The sequence below is a fragment of the Terrapene carolina genome, unplaced genomic scaffold, assembly GCF_002925995.2.
Source record: "Terrapene carolina triunguis isolate 2854851 unplaced genomic scaffold, T_m_triunguis-2.0 Scaffold68, whole genome shotgun sequence".
In the NCBI taxonomy this organism is placed as follows: domain Eukaryota; kingdom Metazoa; phylum Chordata; order Testudines; family Emydidae; genus Terrapene; species Terrapene triunguis.
The window spans coordinates 3,013,568-3,036,435 of NW_020664419.1; the positions used below are offsets into that span (position 1 = coordinate 3,013,568).

The following is a 22,868-nucleotide window of genomic DNA, read 5'->3' on the forward strand; positions in this document are numbered from 1 at the left end:
TCAGAGTGTACAGATCTAGATTGCCTCTGCGATTTCAGAATTGGTTGTTATTCTTCATTTCCTCTCTTAAAAGATTGGTGTAGCTTTTCTGTGTGTTGCTATGTCCCATCTCATAGGTATCTGGTTTTCAGAGGAGGGTGAAGGAATGTGTCTGTATTATGTAGATAAATAAAAGGACTTTAGTATCCTTTCAGATAGGTGCTTTATGAAATAGCAATAAAAACCAATAGCCATGGATAGTTAACAAAAAGTAGTCTCTGAGGGCAGGTCCACACTGGGGCAGGGGATCGATCTAGGAAACGCAACTTCAGCTACGAGAATAGCGTAGCTGAAGTCGACGTTTCCTAGATCGAACTAAATTTACTTACTTCGGGTCCACGCGGCGCAGGCAGGCTCCCCCGTCGACAGCGCTTCCTCCTCTCGGCGAGCAGGAGTTCCGCAGTCGATGGGGGAGCGCTTCTGGGATCAATCTATCGCGTCCAGATGAGATGCGATAAATCGATCCCAGAAGATCGATCTCTACCCGCCGAATCAGGCGGGTAGTGTGGACCAGCCCTGAGACACACCACCACCACTGTATACCCGTACACTTAGAATAGGATACAATTGTGGTCACGGAGTAAATGTTGGCATTACAAAAGCAACCAGATTATAAAAGCATTTTGAAAGACTTATCAAATCTTCTAAGTACTCTGTAAAATCCTTTATTCAAAATTCTGCATTCATATTGCCAATGGCAAAAATAGTGTGCTTTTGTGGAGTACTAAATTTATCCCATGAATGAGCCAAGGAATTCAGCTCTCAATTCAGGAGAGGTGAAGCCATGTGAGCGTGATGTCACGGGATTGTTTCCATTTAGGAGCAGCATAGCTGTTCTGTAAGATGACAGGACTTACTTTCTTCCAGCTCTAGTGTCAGTAAAGAACAGACAGATTCCCCTCCCCTCAAGCTTTGTTTTTTCTAACCTCCTCCCTATCACCACATGACTCAAATCCCAAATTAAGGATACTATTAATACTTAGTCCTTACATACTGCTCTTCATCAAAGGAAATGGGAGCACTAACAATATGGCTGGAAAACGTGAACCATTTTTTTCCCCAAAATTTCATTTCAATCTAAGTTTTCTAAGCAGCTCTAAATCTACCTTTAAATGTTCTCTAAAGAAAACACATTTCTCAGAACATTTCACACTTGGGAACAGAGTTAAGAGATGAGAGTTCGGGAGGAGAAATGTTATAAAGCAGTGGCTTTCAAACTGGGGTATGCAAGCTCTTGTCTGGGGTTATGCGAGAAAAACCCTGTAATGGCGGAAAAATTCAAACTTTGAGCTGAGCTCCCCCTTTGAGTTACAATTTTTGGCTGCGCCCCCTCCACCCAGATAAGCTCCATGGCCCACTGAGGTGAGTCAGGGGTGGAGGTGGCACTCGCTCCCCAAGCCCCGCCATACAGGGCTGGCCCAAGCTGCCTGGCATCACCACTTTGCCCCCACAAATGTTCCGCCACGTCCCCCCCCAGAAGCTGTTGCTAAATGGAAGGCAGAAATCTGTGGGGGGGCATGTGACCCTGCGTCCCATCCCCCCCACGCATCACCTCTGCCTATCTCAGATGGAAGAACATAGAACATAGCAGTAGAACATAAGAACAGCCATACTAGGTCAGACCAAAGGTCCATTTATCCCAGTATCCTATCTTCCGACAGTGGCCAATGCCAGGTGCCCCAGACGGAATGAACAGAACAGGTAATCATCAAGTGAGCCATCCCCTATCGGCCATTCCCAGCTTCTGGCAAACAGTAGACTATATTATTTGGAAAAGGGTACTCAGCCTAAAAAGTTTGAAAACCACTGTTATAAGGAACAAAATATTAGTCTTCCATCTTACATGATGGATGAACAGAGAGGTCCTAGTCTCTGGCGGTTTATAAGAATTTGGGCTTGGGGACTGTTCCTTAGATGCTTCTTTGGGCAAGAAGAAATACAAATAATGGATGGTAAGAATGGGAGTAGGGAATGAACACTGAGTTTATATTGGGGACACAAGTCTATTCACAGTTCAGAGGCCCCTTGGTACATGAACACAAAAAGCAATTGCCGGATGAGAAAATATGGAGGAAAGGGATATTGGAAAGATAATGGAAAGCATAAAAGTGTGATAGCTCACAAGAGGGGGGGAAAAAAGCCACACACAACAATACATGACAAAGGAAAAAGACAGCTGAACTTTCTGGACAACATGGCAAATAAATATCAACAACCTAGAAGGTTTTAACTGCCCAGTTGTATGAATAAAGACAATGCTGACATTTAAAAGGGAGAGAACTGATTTAAAAAACAAACAAACAAGAAATTCAATTTCATGGGAGACAGGAAAGTAAAATGACTAAGATGGTTTAAACGTGTGTGGCCAGATCCAAATTGGCACAGCTCCACTGAAGTCAATTTAGACCTGACTTACAACAGTGGGGGGTCTGACCTATAATGTTTGCCACTATCAGCAAGAAAAGGTGGATGGGCACAGATAGTCTCTTACTGCTGAAATTTTTGTGATCAGACAGAAAAGGAAAAATATGGAGAGTGGCTTAGTGATTAGGACCCTGATTCAGCAAAGCACATAAGCATGTGCAATAACTTTAAGTGTGAGAGTAGCCCCATACCAGATGAGTGATTCTCAAGCTTCTCCTACCCGGCCGGGGGACCCAAAAACTACATGTTGTGAGTAAAATTCACTGACACGGAACTGCGGGATTAGAGACATGGCATGATGCTGAGCAGAGGATGGGCTGAGGACAGGGAGGTTGAGGCTAGTAAAATTCACTGATGTGCACCTGGCTGTTGCTTCATCTATCCCTACTGTGATCAGCTCTGAAATGGAATAGATTTTACCACAGAAAGGAACACTGTGGGAAGTGGGGAAGCAAAAGAGAGGAGAAATTAGGTGCTGCTCAGGGTTGGGACAGACACAGAACAGGGTAACAGTAAAAACAAAAGGAAACAAGCATCCTTCTCCTTCACTCACTCCTGTGGGATTTTGTGGCCTATTTCTTATCCTATGAGGTGAAAATCAGCAGACACCCCACACACAGCCCATCGGTGGGTCATTCCTGGTGGGATGAGAAAGACCAGAAATGTATTACATGCTGGTCTCAAAAGAAATTTTTCCAAAGGTTCAAAACTGACCCTGTAACATTAAAAAGTTAAGAGCAGAAATGAAAAGTTATAAAAGATTCAGTGCTAATGAAGACCTTACCTAAGGGAATATTTCAGAAATGGCTAAAGTCATCCTGAGAGAAAAACTAATAGGAATTGCCACACACAAACAAAAAGGGTAAGGAACGAATCAAGACTAAAGACTGAAATAATTGGAACATTAACCTACAACAGGAGGCAATGTTCAGGCATGCAGGAGAATGGAGAATGAAATACCTTCATCCTGATTCAAGCAGACAATGTTAGAACAGAAGTTTGATGAAAAAGGGAAACAAGGTAGATAGATTACTAACATGCTGCGCAAATCAACGAGTAAATAACACTTTGCATTTATACAGCACCTTTTACCAAAGGCTTCCAGAGAGCTTTATATTCAGATAGCACCACTGAAATGCAGCCACCCCTGCAGAGACAGGCAATGATCAATCACACCGCACAACAGTGGGAAGGAAGGTGCATAGTGGTTAAGAAAAATGAGGAAGGTGGGCAGCTCAGTTTTTAAGGAGTCATCTAAAAAGACCATTACACTCCATTGTTCTACCTCCTGAGAAGTAAGGGGTGAGTCAACCCTTTGGTTATAGGGCCTATCAGTTTCATAATATAAGGGTATGTCTTCACTACCCGCCGATCCGGCGGGTAGCAATCGGTCTATCGGGGATCAACTTACCGCGTCTAGTGAAGACGCGGTAAAATCGATCCCTGATCGCTCTGCCGTCGACTCCGGAAATCCACCTCGGCAAGAGGCGGCAGCGGAGTCGGCGGCAGTGGTCGACTTTCCCCCGTCCTCACCGCCAGGTAAGCCGACCTAAAATACGCAACTTCAGCTACGGTATTCACGTAGCTGAAGTTGCGTATCTTAGGTCGGACCCCCACTGCAGTGTAGACCCAGCCTCAGAGAAGTTTGATCTCTAAGAGAACTAGTAGACAACACAGTCAATCTCCCTGCTAATGCAGGACTGTTTTTGTTGTTATAATACTTCTAGTTTTAAAATGTCCTAAATGATGGCACTATCGCCACTTCCCTTGGGAGACTATTAAGATCTCGCCAGCAGGTTATTCTGCTTAATATTCAACTTAAATTTTCCCTTTCGCATTTGCCTGTTAGCACTTGTATGGGAACCCCCCCCCCCCCCTGTCTTACACTAACTTCTTTTCCACCTTAATTTTACAAACATTTTAAGGTCTGTGTCCCTCATAAGTTGTCTCTTTCCCCAGCTAGACAAATTTAGCTCTTTCAAATCTTTCCTGAATCCTACCAGCCCCCCAAATCATTTTAGTTCCTACTAACTCCTTCCGATTCAGCAATGCCTTTCTGTCATGAAGTGACTGGGACTGGAAGAACCAAGATGCTGATTCCCAGAGACAGAAACCACCGCTTTCCTGCTCTGTGGAACTACTACCTCCTTGTTCACTTCTACTCTAGCACAAAATCTTAATGGCAACCTCCACCACATTAATGAAGAATAACTTCCCAAACGCAGGGAGTGTGTGACAGTCAGATGTACCGATCTATTTATACAAGAGTGTCTAAATGTAATACTAATGTTTTGCACTGGAGTACCAGTTTCAGGAAGGGGGGATGCATAATGATTTTCAGAGTCTGTTGGAGGTGGACGCGAAAGCCTTATGGAGCGTGCTGCCAACACTGTTGTAGGCACTGTGAAAGCAGCAAGGAATGTAAGACTTTTTTCTGAATTTATTATTCCCATGCTTTTCTGGTTTACATTTGATGGGCTGTGTCCTGATTAGCGTTCCCTCTAATTTTTCGCACGCATGTGCGGAATGCATTTTGTTATGTGCAGCAATATGGAGGTAGTGTGTCACACATCACCTCCATATTGCTGCACATAACAAAATTCATGTGGCAGGGGTGGGGCCGAGGGGTTTGGAGTGTAGGAGGGGGCTCAGGATTGGGGCAGAGGGTTGGCGTGCAGGGGGGTGAGGGCTCCAGCTGGGAGGGTGGGCTCCTGGGTGGGGCTGGGGATGAGGGGTTTGGAGTGCAGGCTGCCCCGGGGCTACAGTGGGGAGAGAGAGGACTCCCCCCAGCAGCACCTGGGCTGTGGGGGAGAGGCGCCTCTCCCCCCCACGGCAACTCTGTGGCTGGGGCCGCGGGATAGGCACCTCCCCTGCAGCAGACCATGGCCGGAGCTGGGTTGGGGTGCCTCTCCCCTGGCCACGACAGGTCCGGGCTGGGGCTGGGTTGGGGCCGGGGGAAGGTTGCCTCTCCTGCGGCCGCAGCAGGTCCATCTACAGTCTGGGCCACCAGTGATGGTCCGCAGTTTCGGGCTCCCCAGGGGAGCCCAAAGCGGCAGACCATTCCTCACCAGCAGCCCGGCAGAGCAGTAGTGGCTGTGGGCTCCTTTCCACACACCACCCCTCACCGTCACTGGCCGGCAGCTGCTGCCTGCTGGTGACGGAGGGCAGGGGCGGAGAGAGAAACCCTCAGCTGGCCGATTGAGAGGAGCGAGTAGGCGGAGGGGGGAAAGCCCTGGGCCGGTGGGCCTAGAGGAGCGCAGCGGAGGGGCCAGAGATGAGAGGAGCCAGTGCTGCGGCTGTTGGGCCACAGCGCAAGTGAAGTGGAGCGCCGCGCCAGGCCGGCGGGGGCCCTGTCAAGCACGGGCCTGGCACCATTATAAACCCAGTAGTGTCCCAGACGGGACGGGCTGGGGGAGGGGCGCCTCTCCCTGCCGTGGCAGGTCCGGGCCTGGGGGAGAGGCATCGCTCCCCGCCGCAGCCCTGAGCACCTGCGCGGCCATGCAGCTTAGAGGGAACTTAAGTCTTGATTCAACCTTAACTGTCACTAAACAGAGTTTGAGCGTACTTTGTAGAATGTAAGGTCTTCGGAACAGAGATGGTCTCCTACCTGTCTGTACAGTAACTAGCACAATGGGGCGGCTATCATATGCAGGGCCTCGTGTTATTATTGTATTACAAAGAATAATTTTTTCCCATGTCTCTCAGCTTGCCGTTTTATTTTCAGCCTATGTTTCTAATCTCTGAAGCTCCTTCTTTGTCCTGTTTCTCCGTTGTCACTGGCATTTTCAACTCCTTTCAATTTAGTATGGCTTGCAAATTTCTCCAACGTGCCATTTATAGTAAATGAAGATATTCTGTGAGACAAGAATTAACACTAATCTCCAGAGGTAACCACAGCTTCCTCCCCAAATGGGAACATTTTACATAAACCTTTGTTTATGGGCAGTTTAGCATAACCCTGGCGTTCTATGTGACAGTGTTTCTATCCAAGCCTTTTTGAGGGCAAGATTTCATGCAACGTTGTGCCAAGTTTATCCACTGGTAACTGGATTGATTTCAGTGGAGTCACACTAGGCCAAATTCATCCCAGTTGTATTAAATGTTTTACTAAAATCCAAATATATTATACTTGGGTCCCCCCTTCTCTACTGCATCAAACACAAGCTGCTTGTCTTCACTCTCAAGGCCCTTCATGGCCTATCCTACCAATCATCTCTCATTCAGTATTGAAATGTTGACTCTCACCTCCAATGGGCCAATAATGCCAGCCTCTATCACCCACTTACCACGTTTTCAAACAAGCACCTTGGTGCTTTTTTCCATACTGCCCCTCATGCAAGCTCTTTGGGGCAGGGACCATCTTTCTGTTCTGTGTTTGTACAGCGCCTAGCACAACAGGGTCCAGGTCCATGACTGCGGCTTCTATGTACTATGGTAAAACAAATACACCTCTACCCCGATATAACGCTGTCCTCGGGAGCCAAAAAATCTTACCGCATTATAGGTGAAACTGCGTTATATCGAACTTGCTTTGATCCGCCGGAATGCGCAGCCCCGCCCCCCCAGAGCACTGCTTTACCGCATTATATCCAAATTCGTGTTATATCGGGTTGCGTTATATCGGGGTAGAGGTGTAGATAATAGTATATCTCCTTTCCCTTCATCCACTGACTCTGCAGCTGTATTTTTTAATATGCAATCAAGTTTGTTTGGCAAGATGTATGCTTTATGTTTTTCCACTATCCTCTAGATCTTGAGTGATTTCTCTCTCAATACATGTTCCATAATTTACTAGGCACAGAACTATGAGATTCAGAATTAAAGAGAAATAATTGAAGAAGCAGTGATTACTGCAAAAAACATTACTACAGTTGCATTATAAGAGAAATTTAAGTGGTTAATAATGTTGCAAAACAGCCTTGATAAGTCAGCTTAATAAAAAACTACCAAAGATTCCATTGGCAAAATAAAGGATTCTCATTCAGTTATATAATGGATGGTGCTGGCTAGAAATTTAACCTTTTTTTTCTTGATCAATTGAAAGGCACGCCATCACTACATTTTTCCTTATTAAACCAAAGTTTCTTGCTCAAAGACCTCTAGTCTAAGCTATGGTATGAATCCCATGTGTGAAAGGATGGAAACGTAAACCACAAAGCTATTTGCTGTTTGGATGGCACATCCAAGAGGGGATGTATCATTAGACAGACAGGGCTGATTATCTCAAGCAAAAGTCTAAATCAGGGGTAGGCAACCTATGGCACGTGTGCCAAAGGTGACACACGAGCTGATTTTCAGTGGCACTCACACTGCCCGGGTCCTGGCCACCGGTCCGGGGGGCTCTGCATTTTAATTTAATTTTAAATAAAGCTTCTTAAACATTTTAAAAACCTTATTTACTTTACATAAAACAATAGTTTAGTTATATATTATAGACTTATAGAAAGAGACCTTCTAAAAACGTTAAAATGTATTACCGGCACGCGAAACCTTAAATTAGAGTGAATAAATGAAGACTCGGCACACCACTTCTGAAAGGTTGCCGACCCCTGGTCTAAAGTTTTATTACTGTGTCTACATTGTAATCAGTGGAGATCAAATTAAGTGTTCAGAAACGCTTGTTTCTAAACGAAATAATTGATCACAACTGGACTGGTGTCCCCATTTCCATAGAAAATCCAGTAGCTTTCGTATAGACTCAGCAAACTCTCACCAGTAAAAACAGGATGCTAGCTACCTCCATTCCACCTTCATTACTGCGTGTTTTTTATTTAATAAACTTTCATCAGCTTAAATGAATGGTTGTTATTAGTTGAGCTAACAACCAAATGATAATACTCCAGAGAGATATCAGTGCTTGTTGGTGCATTAACTAAGAGTGGAGGGGCTGAGGTCAAGCATGTGTCAATGCAAATGAGGCAAATATTAGGCACTAACAGTTTAATGCAACAGACTCCCTCAGATAATGAAATTCACAGGATAAAAGGAATGAGATGAAGTTATTGATAGTACATTAAGGGAAGAAATGATAAGATGTTACAAAGGGAAAGAAACACTCCACTTATGAATTTCTACTTTCAAATATCTTTAAATCTATCATAGCAAATTAAAAAAAACCAACTGAAACAGGATCAGAAAACTGAATTCAAGAGAAACAATACAAAAACAGAACATCTTTCCAGCTCACTTCTAACACTTACTACTTAGCACAAATGCCTTCTATAAGGAAATTAATAAACCTAATAAACGAAGTCTTATCATGCCACTTTGAGGTAAACAAATAATACAAACAACATCTTAGAATAATATACCCATTTAGCATATAGGGGAACTGAGGCACAGCATTTTAAGTGCCTTGCCTGGTAAACCAGCAGCAGAGCCAGGGCTACAATTATACTTCAACGATAAGCTCCTTGGGGTGGGGACTGTCTTTTTGTTCTGTGTTTTTACACCACCTAGCCCAGTGAGGTTCTACTTCATCACTAGAGCTCCTAGAAACTATGGTAATACAACATAATAAATAAGAATAAGAACTCATTACTCTCATACTCATGTGCTAATCACTAGAACATGCTCTCACCAAACATTAGCTACAATAAAAATAAAGGACCTGTTTCTTTTCTCTCCCCAGTCAAATCCTACAGCTATCACCAATGACAGAAATTATCAGCTATGCCGATGAGTAAAATGATTATGAATGAGTTGTTTTAACAGAGTCAGGAGGGATTTTGTTTGTTTGTCTTAATGCTTACAGCAATGTGTCCACCAAAATCCACAGGAATGTAAATTTCACATTTTCCTTTTTTAAACAGATTTCTGGCTATTTAATCAAGGCAACTTCCCAATGGAAGATGTGTTAGAACATGGAACGGCCTCCCCCCAAAAATGTTGGAAGTACTATTCTTTGAGTTATTTAAAGGGGACAACATTTAAATATAGCCCAAACTCTAAATTTTGTAAAAATATGCCTCTATAAATGCTAGGACCAACAGACTATTTTTTTAAACTCCAATGAAAACATTTGTTTTAAACAAACACATTCTGCTAAAGTGTTTGAAAGCAAAACATTGCAGCAGGAAGATGCAGAAAGCAAAACTGATGAAAACAATGAAAAACTGCCCTTACCGATTTTTATTGCCCGAGATGAGAGAAATGCAGATAGTGAACAAAAGTATATAAATAGTAACAAATGAGTTCAATTTTTTTCAAATTTTAATTATGTACAATATTAATGCCAACAAATGTTTGTTTCCTATAAAGGATTTCTAGATTGACAGTTTACAACTAACCTGAGCTTTTGCTCAGGGCAACCACATACTGGCAGGACGATGCTACATACTTGCTTCAATTTCCATCTCAGATTACAGATATCCAACATTACCTTGGAACAGATTTAAAAATGTTATTAAAGCTAATGTTAAAAAAAATTATATAATACATAGGTTGGAAAAGAGTGTCTATACAACTGGGTATAGTGTTAGATTATCCACAAATACAAAGTTAGTTTTTTAAAAGTCATATGATACATAGAATACATTATCAGCAATAACCCAAATTTTGGTGAATAGATTTTAACAATACAGTTTAATTATTAGAATCTGAATACTCGGGTACATCACTCATGAAAAGTTGCACAGAGATTTGGTTGTGGAAAGCAAAATATATCAATGAGTGGAGATTGTCCCATATTAAGTTGGTTGTCCATTTAGAAAATACAATCCATGAGGAAAGTATTTGTTACTTTCCTGACTGCGCTTCTCATCAGCCCTCCAGCTCATCCCTCCTGATAAGACTTCTACTTCCCACCCTAACTGCCAGTGTATGCTACTAATGTGAGATGCAGGGAAAGGTAGGAGATGGTTAAATGGCAACCAATTAGTGCACTTCCACCCTGGGAGTGGAAAAATAGCAGAACAATTTTCTCCTCTTTTCCCCAGGAAAACATCTCAATTATTTAAAACCCTTGACTGTCTCCCCATCACCTTCCACGTCAAGGATGAGGAACTTGAACTCACATACAAGCTTCTGCAACCCTTCATTCCTCTCTTCTCCCCTCTACCTATACCTCCTGTTCCTTCATCCCAAGCCTGTGTCATGACTGATTATTTCATTGTCCTTACACTCATCTCTGCACTTTCTTTCATGTGTCTATGAACAAGTCTCCCACTTCCCAGGAACTTCTCATCAGCCAAGTCCCACTTTAAAAATTTACTTCGGCCTCAAAGCCTCAGTGCTGGACTGCAATCTAACACCACCACAAAGACTCTGATTTGCGCAGTGTTCTGGGTATCAGAGCTGCTTTGTCTAGTTTAGCTTGTAAGCGCCTCAGGGTAGCGGTTGTGTTGCACAGCACTAAGCAAAGCGACATGCTCAATAAATAAATAATAAATTACGCAAAAAGATAGGACAGATTCTAGAGAGCTAGGATTCAGAGATCACACAATACGGAGGCAGACGGTGAACTCAACATGCATCAGCGCAACCGAAAACGACCTAATTTAACTGCAATCTAGGCTCCTATTCTGAACAAATGATCTTAGGCTGAATGCTGTTAATCGAATGCAATAACAAACAGTAATCTTCACAAGCTCAATTCTAGAGACTAAACTGAAGTTGGCAACAATGCGACCTGGCTTCAAGAAGTAGGTCCAGCTCTCAAGGGAAATCTTGGATGCTATTATTCACCGTAGAACGCAGAAAAGGAGAGCTACGTACTTCTCTCGCTGGCACAAGGAAACCTAAACAGGAGCACTTAATATTTGAAGGAAAAAACATAAAAAAGCTAAGAGGGTTGGCAAACTCCTTGACCCAATGCGATGGGGAGAAAATCTAATCTCTACCCCACCCACAATTTTTATCTCCTCGGGTAAAATTTCCACAGAATAGATAGAAAAGAGGGTCTCATGGTTTAGGCACTCAACAGAGACCTAGAAGATCCGAGTCCAGTTCCCCACTCTGCCGCAGACTCTCTTTGTGACTTGGGGCAAGTCACTTAGCCTCTCTGTGTCTCACCTGAAAAGCAGAGATAAATAGTTTTCCCTACTTTCCCTAGGGTGCTATAAAGATAAATTAATTTATGATGGTGAGGCACTGAGACACTGGTGATGGAGACCATATAAGGAGATAGAATAATAAAACAAACTCCCAGGGAGCACGCTGGTGTGGTTTACAGTATTCACAGTAAAGCAGGATGTGAAAAGAAATCCATCCTCGCTGCTAGCCTAATTATGTGACATTAGTGTGCTTTGTTAAACAGCTGGTATATTCCACCATAGCGGTAGCTGTGTTCTAATGCTGGGGGAAGTGAGTGTGTGTAAGTATACAGTTAATATAAAAAGTTACCTATATAAATATTTAACACAAAAAAAATCTGTTAAAAGGATAGTAAGGCTGCAAAGTCAGGCACTAAGAAGTTAGGAAATGCCAGACTCAAGGTTGCCTGTGCATCCTTAGTTTGGTCCCCTTGTGGCTTTAACATTGATACAGTCTTTAGTTACACGATCACATACTGTTTCTTCTTCTTTAGTGTGTAATTTCTTAGGTTTAAACAAACTGAAAAACAAATTCCATCATGTGGCATCACATTGACATCACATCAGCAGGGCTGGAACCTTTAGAGCCACCGCACAGACCTCTGCCACTTGAGCTAACAGAATAACTGATAGCAACAGTAGGCTGTCATCCTCTACATGGACCAGCACTAGAAGAGGACGAGCTGTACTGTGTCTATCTTGTTTTCTGACAGTGGCCAATGCCAGGTGCTTCAGAGGGAATTAACAGAACAGGGCAACTGTTGAGTGATCCAGCCCATCATCCAGTCCTAGCTTCCAGCAGTCAGAGGTTTAGGGACACCTAGAGCATGGGGTTGCATCCCTGAGCATCTTGGCTAGTAGACATTGATGGAGTTGTCCTCACTGAACTTTTCTAAATCTTTTTTGAACCTTGTTATAGTTTTGGCCTTGACAACATCCCCTGGCAATGAGTTCCACAGACTGACTTGACTTTTACACTTGATTTGCCATAATTTATACTCCTATTTTCCTCAGTAGGATTTGAATTGCAATTTTTAAGCGATGCTTTTTTGCCTCTAACTGCCTCTTTTACTGTGTTGTTCTCTCCAGACTGTTCCTGTCCCAGTCCTGTCTCTCTCACTTTCACACCCCATCACCCAGGCTCTTTGTTGCAGTCACCTTGTCAGTTAGCTTCACAGCCTTTCCCTCCAGGCTCACTGTTCAAGTGAGTGCCTTTCTACTCCTCCTAATACCTGGCTCGTCCCAGTGTTTTCTCCCACCGTCCTGGGTATCAGTCCACAATATACTATGTGAAGAATATCAGACCTCCTCAAGTGAATATTCATAGAATCATAGAATATCAGGGTTGGAAGGGACCTCAGGAGGTCATCTAGTCCAACCCCCTGCTCAAAGCAGGACCAATTCCCAACTAAATCATCCCAGCCAAGACTTCATGAAACCTGACCTTAAAAACCTCTAAGGAAGGAGATTCCACCACCTCCCTAGGTAACCCATTCCAGTGCTTCACCACCCTCCTAGTGAAAAGGTTTTTCCTAATATGCAACCTAAACCTCCTCCACTGCAACTTGAGACCATTACTCCTTGTTCTGTCATCTGCTACCACTGAGAACAGTCTAGATCCATCCTCTTTGGAACCCCCTTTCAGGTAGCTGAAAGCAGCTATCAAATCCCCCCTCATTCTTCTCTTCTGCAGACTAAACAATCCCAGTTCCCTCAGCCTCTCCTCATAAATCATGTGCTCCAGACCCCTAATCATTTCTGCTGCTCTCCGCTGGACTCTTTCCAATTTTTCCACATCCTTCTTGTAGCGTGGGGCCCAAAACTGGACACAGAACTCCAGATGAGGCCTCACCAATGCCGAATAGAGGGGAATGATCACATCCCTCGATCTGCTGGCAATGCCCCTACTTATGCAACCCAAAATGCCGTTAGCCTTCTTGGCAACAAGGGCACACTGTTGACTCATATCCAGCTTCTTGTCCACTGTAACCCCTAGGTCCTTTTCTGCAGAACTGCTGCCTAGCCACTCGGTCCCTAGTCTGTAGCAGTGCATGGGATTCTTCCGTCCTAAGTGCAGGACTCTGCACTTGTCCTTGTTGAACCTCATCAGATTTCTTTTGGCCCAATCCTCTAATTTGTCTAGGTCCCTCTGTATCCTATCCCTACCCTCCAGCATATCTACCACTCCTCCCAGTTTAGTGTCTTCGCAAACTTGCTGAGGGTGCAGTCCACGCCATCCTCCAGATCATTAATGAAGATATTGAACAAAACCAGCCCCAGGACCAACCCTTGGGGCACTCCACTTGATGCTATATATTATGTCAATCAATAGTGGACATAAGCCCAATTACTACCAAAGAGTAAATGGTGCTGCTAGTAATGATTATTTAGACTTAATATATGTATCCTTTCTCCAATTATACAGCTACTGAGTCCTAAAAATGTGCACATAAAAAGGAGACCAAAATAATTAAGGACCTCAAATGGGACTTCAGTGGGAGCTGTGCATGTTTAGCACTTTAAAAAAAAAACGTATTCAAAGCTTCACACTCAGAAGGAGGTTTGAAACAAGTTATTTTACTTGTGGAATATGTGACTAGTAATTAGTACAGAGCCCCCAAATTCTCCTCTCTGGCTCAGCAAACAGCATTTAACTGCAATTCTGCAATGAATTTTTGGGAGATGCTATATCATAGAAGTTGCCTAATTGATGTTCAGAGCTCAACTGTGCAATTTTAGACTGATGTAAACAGTTGAATAAAAAATCCACTTCTTTAAAAAAAAAAAAAAAAAAGAAAGAAATCTAACTTCATACAAACATGAGCTGTCATAAAATACCTTTGCATCTTGCTCATACTATTGGGAAAAAGTTGCCATTTTTATATTAATAATTCTTTCCAGAATTAATCAGTCATTGTACATTAGAACCAGCAGCTGGAGTGTTTTGAGTGATAATGAAACCTGTAACAAGCCATCTTCAGCCATCTTTTCCAAACAATAAGGGAATTAAAATTTCAATTTAAATGCAGGGTTTGAAACACGCTTCAGTGGCAAAATTACTTCAATTAATGTGAGTAGAATACAAAGAACAGACTGCAGAAATGTGATGCAGCAACCAGAAATTATGCCATTAATGTGCTTGCATCAACCCAACACAAAGGCTGCAAAGGTCTAATTTAGACTGTACATATCACAAAGCTACAGGCAACAATATTAATCAGCGCTCCAATTTCAATGCAAGGGATACAAGCGCCTTGTCAGATCACTTTGGGCTTTTTATAAACCAACAGCAGCTGTTTACCTTGAGGAGGGAAACAAAAGGACAAGCACATCTATAAACATTCTGCATCCCTGACAGTTTAATAATTATTTTATACAATATTCAGATCATATAAAGAGAGAAAGGTATTATCCTGCAGCCAGCACATGATTATAACATCACATTGACGAACAGGAAGAATTAAAAGAAGATGGCAAAAGCCAATGAGCCCTCACCAATTTTTGTCTATTAAAACAGTCAGGATGCAGATAAGTTATTGTGTTTACATATTATAGCTGCACTTGTCTTGAAATGGGAATTGAAAAGTACTGATGAAAGGATTAATACGTGAATCGTTTTTCTTGTAGCTTTCCCTGCAGTTCTTGGTTTAAAAGCTAAATGGTAACCCCTTACAGCAACGTACCTTGATGAACCACAACCGATAACCCTAGCCGAAGAACAAACATGGTACCGTCTAGCAGCCTGAGCACAAAGAGCAGGCACTAACACTCACTTCCCTTACGACCTTGTGCAAGTCTCAGCTATGCGTACCTTTGTTTCCCATCTATGAAACTGGGGTGATACTAACTAACAGAGGAGTCAAAGGATTAGTCAATATTTGCAAAGCTCTTGGAAGACAAAGCATTACTTTTTCATTTCCTATAGCAATAGAATCAGAACTCAGCACAGGCTGGAAATGGGACTATTCTCCGGAAGAACACCACTCTCACAAAGTCAGGGTATGGTCCTCTGTGCAACCATTCTTTAAAGACCAACAAACTAGCTCTTTAACAGGTTTAACTAGGTCAAGTGTAACAGAAAAGGGGAAAAAAACCAAGTTAACAATGAGTTTAAACTGTCCTAATATTAAACCACAGGGTATCAACCATTAACTCTTTCTTCACTGAGCATTGCCTGTTTATTCCACTTTCTTAACTAGTTTTTGTTGAATACAAGAGAATACGTCTCACCCCAGATAACGTATTTCCTCCATCAAGGACTTTGACAAAAAATACCTCAAAATCTAAGTAAATCCTAGCCATCCCTGCTCTTCTAGTTGTGGCTCTATTAATACCTTCCAAGAATTATAACAGGCTTGACTTAATATTTTATATAGTACCAGAAATGTCCATAGTGCTTTACAAAACAGATTCATGACCTGCCCCAAACAACTTACAATAAGGCAGACAAGAGACAGGACAATAGTTCAAATAAGGGAAAGAAGGATGAGGAGAACAAGGCTGAAAAAGAGTTCCAGGAAGAAAAGCTTTTTAAGGAGGGAGGACAGAGACAGACGACTGGCAGACAAGATGTAGAGGGTGGCATGAAAGGAAGCACAAAGGCAAGAGTGCAAAGAGTTGAAGAAAACCAGCCACAAGAGGATTGGAAGGCGTGTAATGAGTCAGAAAGGAAGGAAGGGATGGAGTTGTACAATATGGAGTAGTACCCGGGGGAAGAATTATGTATGTCATTGAAGGCCAACATGAGGAGCTTGAGTTTGAGGCCAAGAGTAACAGGAAGCCTGAAAAGAGATTTTATGAGAGGCGAGAAATGAAGACAACTTTAGCCAGCCACTTTTTGGATAGTACAGAGAAGAGGAACCAGAAAAAATGAAATCAAGAGTGAGTTTTGGCAGTGGGGAAAAGTGAAGAAAGGATAGGCAATACTGAAGAGGAAGAAGCAACAGGAATTTGAGAAGTGATGGATTACAAGGTGGGAAAGAGAAGAGTCAAAGGTAACACTAAGGTTGTGATCCTGGGAGACAGGAAGGATAACCGAGTTGACGATGATATTAAAGAAGGGAAGTGAAGGAGAAGATTTCAAGAAACAACATAATTCTGTGGAGGAATCAAGAACAATATGAACAGAGAAAACTCCCACCCCTTGCAGAAGATTGTCATTGGTAAAGAAAGAGTAGTTTTGGCAGGGGGTGGAATCTAGATTGGTCGTGAAGTCTAGGCACCATGCCCTAGGTTTTTGGAAACAGGAAGGGAGAGAAATAGGACAGTAATTGGAGGAGAGGGTGTGGGTGAAGGGAGGCTTCCTCATGACTGAGGATGAAAGGTGTGCTTGTAAAGCAGATGAAAATGAGCCCCAGGAGAAAGAGCACTTAAATAAGAGGGATGGAGAAAGAGCAGAGAATTACAGGAGGTGGGAAGAAATGGGAACAAGGGCACAGATAGAGGAATTAGAGGGAAACAGTAAAAGAGAGAGTTGAGTTGTTAAGCAAGAAGCCTCTCCTCCTCTGTGATGAATGAGAAAGCAGAGGCCTGCCAGTTGGAGAAAGGGAAATGGGAGAGAGAATGGGAGAGGGAGGAGGCAAATTCTTGCTGGCAAGATTCAATTTTCTTTTTTTCTAAAAAAAACTGGCGAAATCTCAGCAGAGAAGGAGGTGGAGGCAGATGACTGAAAAGGTAGTTACAAGAAGAGGATTAGTCTGGAAAGAAGAATTAGTCTGGAGAAGAGAAGACAGAGGAGAGAAGAGAAAACTGAGAGGAGACATGATAACAGTTTTCAAGTACATAAAAGGTTGTTACAAGGAGGAGGGAGAAAAATTGTTCTTAACCTCCGAGGATAGGACAAGAACCAATGGGCTTAAATTACAGCAAGGGAGATTTAGGTTGGACATTAGGAAAAATTTGCTAACTGTCAGGGTGGTTAAGCACTGGAATAAATGGCCTTGGGAGGTTGTGGAATCTCCATCATTGGAGATTTTTAAGAGCAGATTCGACAAACATCTGTCAGGAATGGCCTAGATAATACTTAGTCCTGCCAGGAGAGCAGGGGACTGAACTAGATGACCTCTTGAGGTCCCTTCCAGTCCTATGGTTCTAGAAGAGTGAAAGGTAGAGGAGAGATGGCCAGGGTGATAGCACAAGAGTCAGTGAGGGAGGAGATGTAAGGGAAAGGAAATAGATGGAGCTGAGAGAAGGATCGTACAGTGGAGGAAGTCATCAGTGAGAACAAGAACCAAAGTCATGAATGCAGTAGGAAACCCAGCATGGCAAGGGGCACAGTGACAGAAGGAAGGAAAGGAATCAATGAAGTGCAAAGAAGAAGGTGGCTTCAAAAAACCATGGACAAAAGACAAGGGGAGAAAGGGAGATTAGAGACTCAGAGTCCACTTCAGAAAAGGCTGAGGGAAGCAACGAAGCCAAAGAGGTTGACAGGCTGAAGATCAAGCACAGAGTGAGTGACAGAACAGGGTAAAAGAGAATAAATAGTGCAGGAGAAGAGCAAGCAGGGGGCACACAGAGAAAGATCTATTTACCTAGACAGCTTAATTAGCTGACTCTAAATGTACAGGTGACCATCAAAGTTAGGTATCACATCTTACCAGCATGTCAGTTGCATTGAGGTAGTGCTTGCTGGCCATGCACTGTTCCAGCTTCTGGGGCACTTGCTTGATGTTCTCAATCTCATCCAGCAAATTCAGGACATGCTTGTGCTCAATTCCTTCTATCCACAACTTGCGCAGCTCATCCCGTTTGCAATGCAGCAGCATCTTGCATGACAGGAGATTTTCCTTCACCTACAAGGCAACATGTTGAAGATGAGGTCAGTGTAATGCCCTTTCTCTTGGAGCCTGCTATATGGTCAGCACTTCCCCTAACTCACTCATTTTAACAGGAGTTTCAAATGGCAATAATCAAATCCACATTTTTTTTAAAACCAGCCTATTATCCCTCTGTAGCACAAGGGAATTATATAATCACCCTAAATAATGACAGCAACCATAGGGGAAATGAAGTGAAGCTAGGTGCTGGGGCGTAATTCAAGGCTTGTGCTATCAGCGTATGCTTTACTGGAATAGCCTTAATAGGATTCTACACATGTTCATCTTAACACCAGGACTAAAGAGTTACTTGCAGCTGTTTCCAACATTTATTCAGCATTTAGGCATGAAACAGGAAGCCAATTGTTTAGTGTAAGTAAATAAATAGCTACTATTTTGTTCCTCTGTAAACATTTTCTGTCAGCCTATTAAATTCTTGTGGCATCTCTCCCTCCTCCTCTTTTCTAGTTGTTTCTTCACTTTATGAAAGTGGACTATACAGGAGGATCCCTGTTAACCCAGTAGCTCAGGTGTGACATTAAACCAGAAAGGGTTAAGCAACTAGCAGGCTAAATGACCCAAATTCAATCTTTAAAGACATATTAGAAAAGTATACAGATGGTAATTAGGACTATTTCTTATAAATAGCTAACATAGCCATAGACTTGAGGTTTGAAATGTGAACCTGTACTGTTAGAGAATTAGAGTTAATATGGATTGTATGTGTTTACTTATATCTTGTTAGATGTTAACCATGTAAACAGACGGTTCCTGTCAGTTACTATATCCATTGATTCAGAGATCAAAAGGGAATATTAACATTTAGATGAAACTAGAGTGTAATAATTTCGTTGCCTATATTTCTCTTTGAAGTTTGTAGTAAACTGTCTATGAACTGCTTAATGGATAATTACCTTATGCTGATGAATGCAACTAGTTACCTGTGTATACATAGGAAATAGGTGATTCTACTTCAAAGCCACAATGCTGTACCCAAGGAATGCCTGCTGTCAAGAGGCTGCCGGGGATCTATGAAAAGAACTCTTGGGTCTTGGGCCTGTTACCTCAGATCTGCTTAAGCTTCATCAGGGGAAGTTTGAGACGCAAGACTGAGGTCGCCAGCTCCAGACTGGGTCACCCTGATATTGGACATTGAACTATGACCTATGGAACTAATTCTGAAAGAACTTTTTGCAACTCTGAAGCTCACTATCTCTACCATGAACTGACCTAAGAACTTTATTCGTATCTGTAGGTATATAATGATCTTTTAACCAATACGGACTCTCTCTTACGCCAATTGGGTAAGATCTGAAGTATTCATTAAGTTGGTGGGTAATGTGTCCAAACTTTTGGGATTGATAGAACTTTTTATATGATGAACCAGATTTTCAGTAATCCTCATCGTATTTGACGTGGCTGTCTGGGTGGGAGCACAACGCTGGGCTGCTTGAAGGGAACTGTATTTCTGGCTTCTGAGTAATCAGTAAGGTATTGTAGAAGCTGTTTTGTTGCTGGATTGGTAAATCTAAGTATTAGAAATAACCTCCAGTTTTGGGGATTGTCTGCCCCATTCTTTGCAGTTTGCCCTGATTGAGCAATCTCAGCATGGCCCCCCCGAGACCCTGGTCACATCAGGTGACACCAGATTTGTTAGCAAGAGATGGAGTTTATCTAACGAGATGCCTGAAAGAATATCAAAATGGATTGTAAGTAGGATAAAATTCAGCTCAGCATCTACATTACACATCATGACACTATAACACGCAGAAAAAACAGTGCAATGCCTGCCATTCACTTTGTTCTAAAAATCTCAAGCCATCTCTTGCAGACTGTCAAAGAAGTTCTTGCTTTCCTATCACATTCCTATCGACAGGAATCAGGAACGTCTCTGCACTTTAGTCCCAGGCCAGAACTACTAATCTCACCCTGTTTTCAAGTCTGCCAACTTTCCTAAGTTCCTGGGATAAGGTCAGTACAACCCAATTTTTCTTGCATGCCATAAATGGATAATCATTTAAGTGCCTTAAAATCAGTAAGCAATTAACCACCACTTCACACACAGCATTTACGCCAGTTATCTGGTTTCAGTGATAAACTATGACTATTTAGGGCCCAAGCCTTTCTTAGGCAGAACTCTAACATCACTGAATTACAAATGTAGAGAGGCCCTTGGATTTATTTTCAAGTTAGAGAGTCTTTAAGGCCCTACAACAATGCTTCAGCTGCACCCTTTTCCCTTCTATCCTCCTTTGGATGAAGTGATGAGACTTCCTGAAACATACAGATGGACCAAAAGAAAGACAACAGCTAATAGAGTCAATTAACATACAACAGCACCATGCTCTGAAGTGTACACATGAAAGCCCCGCTTCAAAGATAAGGTTCTAGATGGCACAGGACCCAACAGACACTCCTTCAAATATCTTCAGACACTGGGAAAACCTCAACAATTTTGTGCTCCGTAACTTGTCTCAACAGCAGAGAAAAACTGAATGCCATACACAGCCCTTGTTGGGCACAGGCCCTGTTGTGTATCCTAGGGCTTGTCTACACTACCGCGCGGGGTCGATCTAAGATACACAACTTCAGCAACGTGAATAGCGTAGCTGAAGTTGACGTACTTAGATCTACTTACCGCGGTGTCTTCATTGCAGTAAGTCGACAGCTGACGCTCTCCCGTCGACTCCGCCTGCGTTCCACATGCTGGTGGAGTACCGGAGTCGACGGGAGAGCGCTCAGTGGTCGATTTATTGCGTCTATACGAGACGCGATAAATCAACCCCGCTGGATCGATCGTTGCCCACCAATCCGGTGGGTAGTGTAGACAAGCCCTTAAACTAGACAGTATCATCTTAGCCTTAGTGGCAGTGTTGATGCCTTGTACAAAACGATGGCCACTTTAAGAAAGGCCAAACAGTCTACGGAAATGAATGAAATGTTTGAAACTTGATGTCCTTGTCCGAGCACAAAACAGACGAGTGATCCAGAGAGCGGCTTTGCCTTAAGAAGTTTTTTATTTTTCCGTTAATTTAAGAAGCAGATAGCAGCATTTTTGATGTTAGCATTGGTAGGCAGGAGGAGAGATATGAAAGATGATAGAGTGAACATCTGAAGATGTATTTTAAGGAACACCATATTCCTCCTCAGCCCCATCTTTTCCTCTGTCATGACCCTGTAATTCCATTTAAGTCAATGGGATTATATGGGCATAAAACTCGTATAAATGAGATCAGAATCAGGCCCTGACACATCCCCACAAGATTCAGTGCCTGGACAAATATGAGCTGAAGAAAACAGTTGTTTCACAAACATAGATATCTGGATTATTAAACCCAGACAAAGCATTTTGCTTTTGCACAAATGTTTCTGTCCAAGTTTGTTGCAATATGAAGATCCACCCATAACAAAGGAGAGGAACATCAAAATGGAAAGCTTGACAGCATAATATAGACTAATGGCACAGAGTCTAGCATCATATCTGGTGCCTTGCATGAGATTAGGGCAAAGTTCCTTCAATACATGTTGACTAAAGCTAATCAGAAAACATAAATATCCAAAGGTCCTTCATCCCCCATAGTGATTAGTTTAGATGGGAATGTCATTGTCCCTATACGATTGTTTTTGACCTCTGCAAAGCTTAGCATGTTTGGTGAAAACGGGCTATAGTTTATTTCAAGTTTAAGATTATTGATCTGGGCCTTCACAGAGCCAGGCTTTGTACATAAATCCTTAGAACGAACTCTTACCCCTCGAAGGGATCAGAGAGGTCTCATTCGCTTTGAAAATGCTAAATGAATTTGAAAAACCAGAAGGGTCAGTGTGCTGCCTCAGAAGGGTCATAGCTTACTGCTTCTGGAGCACGGCTCTGAAAGGTTTCAAGTCATGATCTCCACGGCGCTAGTCAGACAATGGAACAATTTATGTATCTGGCGTGCAAGGCTTAAGTACAGCAATCCACAGAGAAAGTAAACAAGGGCTGGGAGAGTGGTGAATTCATCAACTGGGATAATAATCAGAACTGGGGGTAGAGAACAGCAAAGAGTAAGCCCTCACCAGTGCTAGGAGTGCCACTGTTATTTACAAGAGTAGTAATAAATTTTAGGAAAATACAGTATTCAAAATATAGGAACACCAGGGGGCACAGCTCAAGAGTTGATTATGCAAATGACCTTAAAATTCATATTCAGTGGGCCAGTGGACATCTGATGAGTCACTGAGATGACCTAGGTGGCAGGTGATCAGAGACCATCCTGATGGGCACAATAGAAGAACCAGAATAGACTAGATGGGAGAGGTTTTAGCTGTATAGATTTGGGTGATCTGCTGCTGGGTCAAGTAACAAAATCAGGCCAGGTCCTCACTGATTTACACTAGCTGAGAATCTGACCTATTTAAATAACTCTGATGGTAGTTTCAAAGCTGGCAGGTAATGGCATCTTCCCCATTCAATATTTGGTTCAGCACAAAATGATATCAAGTAGAAGGGAGACAGGACTAGAGAAGTAAGGGTTGAATGAAAACCTTGATACGTCGATTTTATATTAACACAAAAGGG

General features: G+C 42.6%; 1 protein-coding gene across 2 annotated transcripts in view; it reads right to left on the bottom strand.

Annotated features, from left to right (window-relative positions):
• EXOC4 (exocyst complex component 4) overlaps nucleotides 1-22,868 on the bottom strand; it is a 611,454-nt gene that overhangs the window by 561,609 nt on the left and 26,977 nt on the right. For both annotated transcript variants that reach the window (XM_026648604.1, XM_026648605.1), the window contains one exon: nucleotides 18,092-18,286. In XM_026648604.1, coding sequence (XP_026504389.1) covers nucleotides 18,092-18,286 — 195 coding nt within the window. The remainder of the gene's footprint in view (nucleotides 1-18,091; nucleotides 18,287-22,868) is intronic.